Genomic DNA, 10,595 nt, shown 5'->3' on the forward strand with positions numbered 1-10,595 from the left:
CGCGTTCCCGTTTTGCGCTCTGATTGGCCGAGCGCGCGCATGAGCCGCGACAAGCCCTTCAGCCAGGCAGGAATACTCAGCTCCGCTTAACGCAATTTATACAAATGGAAGTATTGATTTCGCCGTAACGAATCATTAAAAAAATATACAGTTAACTGGAATATGTTGTTTCTTTACACATATGTTGGATTATGAATGAATGAATGAATGAAAACTTTATTTAACAGATTGCAGAATGGGTACAATACAGTACGGCTCAATACACACAATTGTTAAGGGGATGCAGACCTGAGAAAGACGTTTTGGTTTTTGGTTTTGGTAGTTGGTTTTTCCTCGCGAACCGTGACATCATCAGTGGGCGTGTCATATTCTAGGCTGTGAAGACGGGGAAAGTAGAGAGTCGGCATTGCACTCAACCGATTAATTCAACAGGAAGCGATTTGCGAGTACAATACACCATCCAACCAGAGTGGATAAAGAAATGCTCCAGAAATGAATATGCGTAGGGAAAGGCTTAACGAGTCAGCGCGAGAGCGCACACACCATGATATCTGATTTATTAATGCCAAATAATGGATGACGACCGCAATTGGCACTTGAAAAGTGTAAATGATGGATTAGTCAGTAGTAATTCATGACGGCCCGTTTAGCTCAGCTGATTAGTGCGCCGCCTGTGGAGCGAAAGGTCCCGAGTTCTAATCTCTTGCTTACTTTTTTTTTCTGTAACGTTAATTAATTTATCCACTCTGGTTGATAAGATAAGATATTCCTTTATTGATCCCCTTGGGGAAATTCAGGAATCATAGCAGCATTGGTTATGGGGGGGGGTACAGGTAGTAAAAACAACACAAGCTGTGTAAACAAATAAGTCAATATAATTGACTATCTAACCAACTGAAATATACAGTATTCACAGTATCACAGTATTCACATAAGGTGCAGTATGCATAAGTTGGTGTTATTGTCCTTTTTGGGACACCAGAGTGTAAGCAAGAGATTCAAACTCGGGACCTTTCGCTCCACAGGCAGCGAACTAACCAGCTGAGCTAAACAGGCCGTCATGAATTACTACAGACTAATCCATCATTTACACTTTTCAAGTGCCAATTGCGGTCGTCGTCCATTATTTGGCATTAATAAATCAGATATCATGCTATTATGTCATGTTCTACAGTAGGACTTACTACATGATACCCATTAAAACAAGTCATTAGAATAATAGAAGCATACTTTGCTGGAACGATTCATTTAAAACGTATACAGCGTGTGTGTGCGCTCTTGCGCTGAGGCTCGCTCTCCACGCATTATTTTTACCTGAGTAATGCCCCCGTTGATGACGGAGACGGTGGAATGTTGGTTCTGCTTAAATGGGTGTAAACGCGGGGTGGTTCGCCAGAGAGCACCAAGGTTCTGATGGTTCAGAACGGAGCTGGAGCTTGAACCGGAGCCCGGGCGGTTTAAAAGCGCTATCACTGGGGAGGAGTGCTCAACGGCTGCCCGGCGACGCTCGTCCAGCTCTGCGCACCGCTGTGGCTCACCTGCCTGCCACAAACGTGGAGTCAGGGAACCCTGGTGGCCCACAGAGGAGGTTGCGACTGCCGGTGGTGGTGCCATCTTTTTTCCTTTTAAAAGGGAGAGTAGGCAAAAAGAAAAAGACAGCAACACAAATTACTAATCTAACTAACTAACTTTCAAACGCTGCGAAGTGTGCATGTAGCCACGGACTTCCGTGAGGTGAAAGAAAGGGAAGAGCAGGAGTACGGTCACACCCTTCGCTTATATTCATGGCCGGATGTGGGCGTGGCCGGACAGGTGTAGGTGCATTGTGGCTGAAAGTTTTCAAATTCACAGTATGTGATGGGGGATCTTCCAATAGAGCAGAGCGCAAGCTATATACGAAATATAACGCTGTGGCATCGCTTCCCATATGTTCCTGCATGTTGTACCAGCCCCAAATAATATACATTTTCTAAATATGGCTGCTGTTCCCCCTTTAAATACAGGAGTCAATATCCATTTCAACTAACCAAAAAAAAATGCTGGAGTAAAAGAAACATTACGATGTACACTGACTTACATTATGTAAATGGTGCATTCATATAACACACTGTGTTATGCATTTGTGTGTTATGTGACTCCTTGTACTTTTCTCTTCCAAACAGCAATACACTGCGTACTGCAGAGAGCACGATGGCAAGGAGGTTCCCTGGTCGGACAGGTTGGAGTTTCTGAACGGCTGGTACTTCCTGATCATCATCAGCGATATGCTGACCATCGTTGGTTCCATCCTCAAAATAGAGATCCAGACCAAGGTAAACGCAGGCTGTTACCAGGGTTGAAGCCAATGATCCCACATCCTGAAACAGAAACGAGAGTAAGGCAGAATATAAAGCCAAGCTAATTGGACAGCTAGAGACAGGTACGTACAATCAGGGTGCAATGATCAGGGTGTGCTTGATTCTGAAGTCTCCTGTTAAAACTTTCACTTGTTCTTAGGTTTAGAAGAACAGTGCAAAGACCCTTACAGACCCATCATAGACCTTTTTGTCTTTTTTAGGCGGTAATGGTAAATGGTAAATAGACTGCATTTTATTATCCAAAGCGCTTTGCAATTTATGCCCCACATTCACCCATTCACTCACACATTCACACACAGACGGTGGAGGCAACCATGCAAGGTGGCAACCTGCTCGTCAGGAGCAGTTAGGGGTTAAGTGTCTTGCTCAAGGACACTTTGACACTCTGATGAGCGGGAATCAAACCAGGTACCTTCCGAGTACCAGACGACCACTCTAGCTCCTGAGCCACTGTTGGGGGTGGGGAATATAACAGGTTCCCTGATACCAAGACCGTCCTAGCAACCAGCTCCATGGCAGCATGTACAGTAGTGAAAGAAATCTGTGTTTTTCAATGTATGTAATGTATATATTTATAACTGATATATAGAGATGAGCTTTAAGAGCGTCTACTGAGACAGATCTATAGATCTTAAAAAGTAGCTGGCAGGCATAGAGTGTGTTGCAGCAGAGGCTGTGCTGGTTAACATCAACAGCTGATAGGCACAGCATCAAGGTCAGTGTCTACAGCAGCGACACAGAGCAGTGTAACCACAGAGGGGGAATAATATCAACTTTGCCGTTGCTATAGTGATCTGGGTCAAATGGCTGTGGTCAAAGACAGCGCGTCACATGGCAACCAGAAGAGGGGCGAGGCCGTCGTTGCTATGACAAAGATCATATAAATCTAACAGTGGTTCCGGGTAAAGGCAGACTAAGAACGAATCCCACAGGAGAGGAGAAACCATCAGAGACTCTCATCCCTCTCACCCTCGCCGGGGGGGGGGGGGGGGGGGGGGAATGACACATCATCATTAGCTTTGGCTAATGGGAGAAGGGTTCTGGCTAACGACAAGGCCTGAGCCACTATTGGACTGAACAGCAGAAGAGACGATAGCAAGGACAATACCATCTTATAACATTTCTGAGCTGAGTATGAGAATACGTCCAAGGAATAAACACAACGCAGGGTCAGTGGATGGAGAGATGATAACACAAGCCAAACAGACGAAGACGTGATACTGACTGATTGATCAGAATCTAACAGTAGTCAATGGCTATTTCTCTGGCCTGACAATATGTGTAGAACTGGCTGTGAGCTCATTTTACTCTGTAGCAAAGCAAAAAGGGAGATACAGAGTGGAATCCCCCTTTTTGGGCCTAGTGAGCTCTATGACAGCTTCCTCAAGCCCTTTGGATAGTATACCATCATCCTTGCTTAAGGAAGCTATTAGTTCTGTCTGCCCTTCCCTGGTCCATATTATAAACAGCTCCATTAACTCTGGCTCTGTGCCATCTTATTTTTAAACAGGCGGTCGTTCAGCCCCTCCTTAAAAAGAAAATCTGTACCCCTCCCCCCAAATCACTACAGGCCCATATCTAAGCTGCCATTTGTGTCCAAAGTCCAGGAAAAAGTCATTGCAAACCAGCTACATAACCAATAACATTTTAGACAAGTATCAATCAGGTTTTAGAAATAAATCACTCCACAGAATCTGCTCTCCTCCGGGTCTCTAACGACATCATGATGACATCTGACTCAGGCAAATGCGCAGTCCTGGTTCTGTTGGACCTTAGTTCAGCCTTTGATACAGGATATCACTGGTTTTCATATGGTTATAACATGTATGTAATGTAAATATCTATATAGATATAAGTTGGGCGCCAGCCATTAGCCTTATCCTTGTAGCTAGAGCGCCAGGTTTCCATAGCCTACTTTCACTGTGCGTCACTATGTTTTGAGAGCTATATCTATATTCTATATTATAGCTATGGAGACAATACTATGGTCATTTGACAGTGACTTTCTTCCGTCGAACATGCAAAAAAGAGATCATTCTTTCATGTATATGTTCGCGCGTTATCCCGTGGTGAATATTGTATAGTTTAGGAGTGATCCGGGATAATTCCTGAAAAGCTGAGTTATAGGTTGCTACGTGAATTCTACTATAAGCGTTGCCGTTTCTTGCCTGGACACGCTACTATTTCCAAATCAAATGTATATAATAGGTATTATGTTTCATCATGAATGCATGAAAGGGGGGGGGGGTTCTTTTTTTATGCTTTGATGGCCAGTAACGGCATTCGTCGTGAACACCACACACGCTGATCAGCTGGATTGATATGAAAACATTGTACGATCAAGCTGGAATTGACATCAGATAGACCTTACCTTTGATCGGGGGTATTCCAAAAAGAATATTCCAATTGTCTGATCGCGATTTCCAGTATTGGTGTCAATCGTGTCCTCGACATAATCCGGCACACATGCATGGAGGGTCATTGGACACGTTTCAATGTGATCGGGTGAACCGCTAGACTCACCTGACCCAAAATATGGCGCCCGGAGGGATTTAATTGTAACATCCGGTGTGAAGGAGGGTTTCAAAGGGTGGGCAATACTGCCACCTAGCAGGATGCAGCCGGTATTGCACTCTGGCAATCTCAGAATGATTCCCTATCGTAACCCCGAGGGCTGTATGCCTGAAATGAATACAAATTTGAAATTAGAAAATAACTAAATATCCTGGGTCTGGCGCCCAACGCATGGCGGGTTAACCCGGGATATCTCGGGTCTGGCGCCGAATGTGTAATGGACTCTGTGTGTGTTAAACTCTAAGAAACTCGTAAGACAGACATTTTCTCTGTAGCACTAAATGAAAGTCAAGATAGGCCGCACTCTCAAGCACTAAGACATGAACAGCAACGCCTGGAGGGCTGTGAGTAGTAATGTATGTAACTTATGTAATGTTAGCTGAGGCAGCAACCGTAATCCGTGGTATCGCTCGTTGCTCCCTGTGCGCCCTGTGCACTTTAGATTCTCTATGCACACTGCCATGCAGCGCGTTTGAGTGCAAGAAAAAGGTGTCCAATGTGATCACAGCGTCCAAGGGTCAACACACTGGGTCAACACACTAGGTCAACACACTGGGTCAACACACTGAGTCAACACAGGGTCAACATACTGGGTCAACACACTGGGTCAACACACTGGGTCAACACACTAGGTCAACACACTGGGTCAACACACTGAGTCAACACAGGGTCAACATACTGGGTCAACACACTGGGTCAACATACTAGGTCAACACACTGGGTCAACACACTGGGTCAACATACTAGGTCAACACACTGGGTCAACACACTGGGTCAACATACTAGGTCAACACACTGGGTAAACATACTAGGTCAACACACTGGGTCAACACACTGAGTCAACATACTAGGTCAACACACTGGGTAAACATACTAGGTCAACACACTGGGTCAACACACTGGGTCAACATACTGGGTCAACACACTGGGTCAACATACTAGGTCAACACACTGGGTCAACACACTGGGTCAACATACTAGGTCAACACACTGGGTCAACACACTGGGTCAACATACTAGGTCAACACACTGGGTAAACATACTAGGTCAACACACTGGGTCAACATACTAGGTCAACACACTGGGTAAACATACTAGGTCAACACACTGGGTCAACACACTGAGTCAACATACTGGGTCAACACAGGGTCAACATACTAGGTCAACACACTGGGTCAACACACTGAGTCAACATACTGGGTCAACACAGGGTCAACATACTGGGTCAACACACTGGGTCAATACACTGGGTCAACACACTGAGTCAACATACTGGGTTAACACAGGGTCAACATACTGGGTCAACACACTGGGTGTTTGTTGCAGAAATTGTATGAGCTAAATTTCTAACATGGATGTTCTCTCAGCTCCTCACCAGCTACGACGTGTGCAGCATCTTCCTCGGCACCGGCACCATGCTGGTCTGGATCAGTCTCATCCGCTACATGGGTTACTTCAAGAAGTACAATGTAAGACTGGGCTTTGTGCTGAAATGATGTCTTAATGCAAGACACAGTGGCTGAAATTATACATGTTTGCTCCGTTTCCTGTATTTATTTTCCCCAGATTCTCATCCTGACACTGAGGGCCGCCTTCCCCAACGTTATCCGATTCATCTGCTGCGCCGGGATCATCTACCTGAGCTACTGCTTCTGTGGATGGATTGTCCTCGGACCGTACCACGAGAAGGCAAGGAGTGTTTATCTGGGATGCAACACCATGGGGGAGTCCTGACTGATGGCGTAAACCAAACTCTTTCTGCTTTTAGTTCCGCACATTGAACACCGTGTCGGAGTGCTTGTTCTCCCTGATCAACGGAGACGACATGTTCCCTACCTTCAGCCAGATGAAGCAGAAGAGCCAGCTGGTGTGGGTGTTCAGCAGGGTCTACCTCTACACCTTCGTGTCGCTCTTCATCTACATGATCCTCAGCCTCTTCATCACCCTCATCACCAACACCTATCACACCATTAAAGTGAGCCATGACACGGCATCTCTGCTTTTTTATTGTAACATTAGTCAATATAGAGTAAAGTAGGCGCGTGCCAATTGGCGGGTGACCCGCTTAGTTTCACCCACAATGCCTTGCAGTGCCATGACTCTTGATATGATACATTTATTTATACTGCGCCCCCCAACCAATAGTTACATCAGCCCGGGAGAGAAGAAAACAAAAAGACAGGAAACAATAGGAAAAACAGACAAAAATACATGCAGGCCATCCAAGCAGACATAACTGGGTAGGACTTGAGTCAAGCCAGAGCAGTGTCTGTGATGCCAGCCCGCTGTTGGAGGCGGTTGATGAGGATGGATGGCCCCCCGATGGGAAGACCCTAACTCTAGCTCACTGTGTACAGCATGGCACTAATGCTGCCAGAGAACCCCAACCCTGGCAGTGCTGGTGCCATGCACTATCCAATAAGCTACATGGGGAATGGAACCCCTAACCCTGGTGGCATTACTGCCATTCTCTAACCAATGAGCTAAACAGGTATTACAGTTTAGACTATACACTAAAACAGTCCATTGCAACACATACTAATAACAATCATGCATAACCAACACCTGAATATGGCTCATTGTCAGAACTCAGTTTCATGTATATGTGTAAAGCCCCGTCATTAAATAATGCTCCAGGATGTAACAGGAGAGTTGAAGGACCAAATGTTCATAGTTTTTAAGATGTGAAACACCTCTATGACTGGAAATGTCACTCACACTTAGCCACTCTGCCCTTAGTGGCGGCTCACAGGCGTGGCACTTTGTGTAAGACCAGTTCAATCGATGCTTCACAGTTCACACCTATGACACTGTCCTTGTTTTACTTATTCTCTGAGCAGAGGAATTCAACTTCCCTCAGCCGTTTACTGTGCACCTGTTGTGTTGCGAACCCGTTTACTGTGCACCTGTTGTGTTGCGAACCCATTTACTGTGCACCTGTTGTATTGCGAACCCGTTTACTGTGCACCTGTTGTGTTGCGAACCCGTTTACTGTGCACCTGTTGTGTTGCGAACCCGTTTACTGTGCACCTGTTGTGTTGCGAACCCGTTTACTGTGCACCTGTTGTGTTGCGAACCTGTTCACTGTGCACCTGTTGTGTTGCGAACCCGTTTACTGTGCACCTGTTGTATTGCGAACCCGTTTACTGTGCACCTGTTGTGTTGCGAACCCGTTTACTGTGCACCTGTTGTGTTGCGAACCCGTTTACTGTGTACCTGTTGTGTTGCAAACACCAGTAGTCGGGACATCAAGAGTTGTTGCAATTAAAAGGGGTTTATTCCCTATAAGTGTTAGACTCAGACTCCCAAGATGCAACACTGAACGTCACAGGAAGTCCTTCGTACCAACAGCCACCAGACTACTGAGCACAGAGTAAATCCCTGTATAATATCTTCCTTACATTTACATTTTACTATAGGTATACGTTCCTGGGCATTTACATTTTACTGTATATTTTAGAACATATACCTCTGACTGTATTTTTATTCTTATTCTAATTCTTATTTTAGATTTTTGACTAACTGAATTTTCATTGTGAGCGATGCAGGGGGAGGCAGTATAGTAGGATCCACACACTTGAAGCAGGCCTCCTCTTCCTTGAAGACGCAGTGTTGGCGCTGGTTCCAAATTACACTTCCAAAAGCCTGTGTACCGTTTCATGTTCATTTCTAACAAGGGAATTCAACCCTTCCGCTTCGTCTATTTCAGGAACAGCAGCAGAGTGGCATACCGACATCTGACGTGCAGAGATTCATATCGGAGTGTAAAGACCTGCCAAACTCTGGGGCTTATCGACTCGACGAGAAGCGAAGCTCCTGCCTCATCGGCTGCTGCATGCCCAGGTTAGGTCATCCAGGCTGACTGGGGTGACCGGTCACAGTAGCCTAATCCAGTTGATGTCCCTGATCAGGTTCTCCTTGTCTGGTTTACCACACTTGAACTTGTAATGATTGAACACACTTGTCTTAAACCACAAACCTTACTTAAACCTTATACCCAGAAGTTAGGCTAAAAACAGGAAAATTGGGGGTGTATAAATGATTGTGTATGAATATACTGTAAATTCTTATATTTAAATTCTCTTTCAGATGCATGGAAAGAGGAGAGATGTCTGGAGAGAGGATGGCCTTTGAGGCGTAGCGAGACTTGGAGATGAAGACAAATGATTCACTGTTCCTAATTTAAAAGCATTAATAACATGCACTTTATTGTATCCGGGCCTGTGTCCACTGAGCACATCTTTAGAGGGAGCTTGTAGGCCTGGCGCCTACTGTTCCTATGTGAATATCGGATTGACTATTTGGCAGAAATCGTAATGTTTTTAAATTCTTTTTTTATTTGTTTAATTGCAGCACACGACACTGTTGAGAGTATAATATAACCAGTATACCATTACGATGTAAACAAAGGATAGAAAATCCAGTGTTGAAAAAAGAAAAAGGGCAACTTGTGGACACAGCTCATCTATTCCACACTCCCCTGCGTCTTCCAGTAATCTGAGCCGTTTAGAAGTATTGGAATTTGTTTCCAATTTCCTCCCTTTGATTTTGTACAAGCTGATTTTCGTTGTGTTCATTGATAAATATATACATATGAACCATAATAATAAAAATTATGATGATAATCATACTTATTTTATATCATTGGAAAGCCCTAGTTGTTAGCTTCAAAATGGTACCAAATATGAGGTACTTTGAAATACCCAGTAACTAATAATCTATCACAAACCAATGCAAGTTCATGTTCAGGGATTTCCTAAATGGGCCAGAGGATCCCTAAGAGTTGATAAATGTATGGGAATGAGTGTGCATGTGCATTGTGCAGACCTGCCAACATGTATGCATTTTGCGTGCTAGGTACGTAATTTGACAGCAAGATATGCTGATACCTATTGATAATATGTTGACTAGACATTGTATTCGGCGTTCTTCCTTCCTTTTAATAAAGTTATTTCATTGTTCAAATGTTTTATATGTGTACTAGTACCCAAAGGCATAGGTTTGATTAAAAAAAAATTTGTGTCAAACTTTATTTCCTGCATTCTGGTGTACTTTTGAGAGGCATGTCTGAAAGGTTGAGATGGTACGGTCATATAGGGGTGTCTGAAATATATAAATGTTTTGACCCCCTTATTATTTTTTTTACCTCTTTTGGGCAGGGGGTTGTCTTTCATATATTTTTTGAGGGGGGCAAATTTACCTCTTCTCAATATTGAGGTCGGTCAGGGCGCCTGCACAGCAAGGACAGGAGATGTTGAGGGTAGTGTGAGCCTCACACGTTACACCTCACCAATGAGAGTCCGCGCTGGCAGGTGAAAAGTGGCTGGCTGACTCCGCATGTATCGGAGGGGACATGTGATAGATTCTTCAACCCTCCCTACGACCGACCAGTGGGGGGCACATGCAAGCAACGATCAAGACAGGGGAGGGGGGAATTGGCACGACTAAATTGGGATGGGAGAAAAAGTGAAAAAAAAAAGATGCACCAGGCAGAGCTGGTGCCAGGCTGTGGTCTGGTCTACCGATGTGGTACGCTAACCCCGCTGTTATTTCTCGGTCCTCTTTGAAAACCAGACCATTTATTCCTCAATACTGCACTTCGTGTTCAGGCTAGAGCTTGGATTGCCAAGCTAAATACCCCTAGACTGTTCTACTGTTCGTAGT

At 44.7% G+C, this 10,595-nt stretch overlaps 1 protein-coding gene across 1 annotated transcript in view; it reads left to right on the forward strand.

Moving 5' to 3' along the window:
- Positions 1-9,848, forward strand: part of mcoln3b (mucolipin TRP cation channel 3b) — a gene marked incomplete at its 5' end in the record, with an annotated part of 38,600 nt that extends 28,752 nt beyond the window's left edge. The window contains 6 exons of the mRNA XM_084311246.1: positions 2,163-2,312; positions 6,299-6,400; positions 6,498-6,620; positions 6,700-6,906; positions 8,641-8,774; positions 9,021-9,848. Of these exons, the coding sequence (XP_084167372.1) occupies positions 2,163-2,312; positions 6,299-6,400; positions 6,498-6,620; positions 6,700-6,906; positions 8,641-8,774; positions 9,021-9,072 (768 nt within the window). The 3' untranslated portion in view covers positions 9,073-9,848. The remainder of the gene's footprint in view (positions 1-2,162; positions 2,313-6,298; positions 6,401-6,497; positions 6,621-6,699; positions 6,907-8,640; positions 8,775-9,020) is intronic.
- Positions 9,849-10,595: the final 747 nt, after the last annotated feature.

Source organism: Notolepis coatsorum (genome assembly GCF_963971535.1).
Source record: "Notolepis coatsorum genome assembly, chromosome: 3".
Taxonomy (NCBI): Eukaryota; Metazoa; Chordata; class Actinopteri; order Aulopiformes; family Paralepididae; genus Notolepis; species Notolepis coatsorum.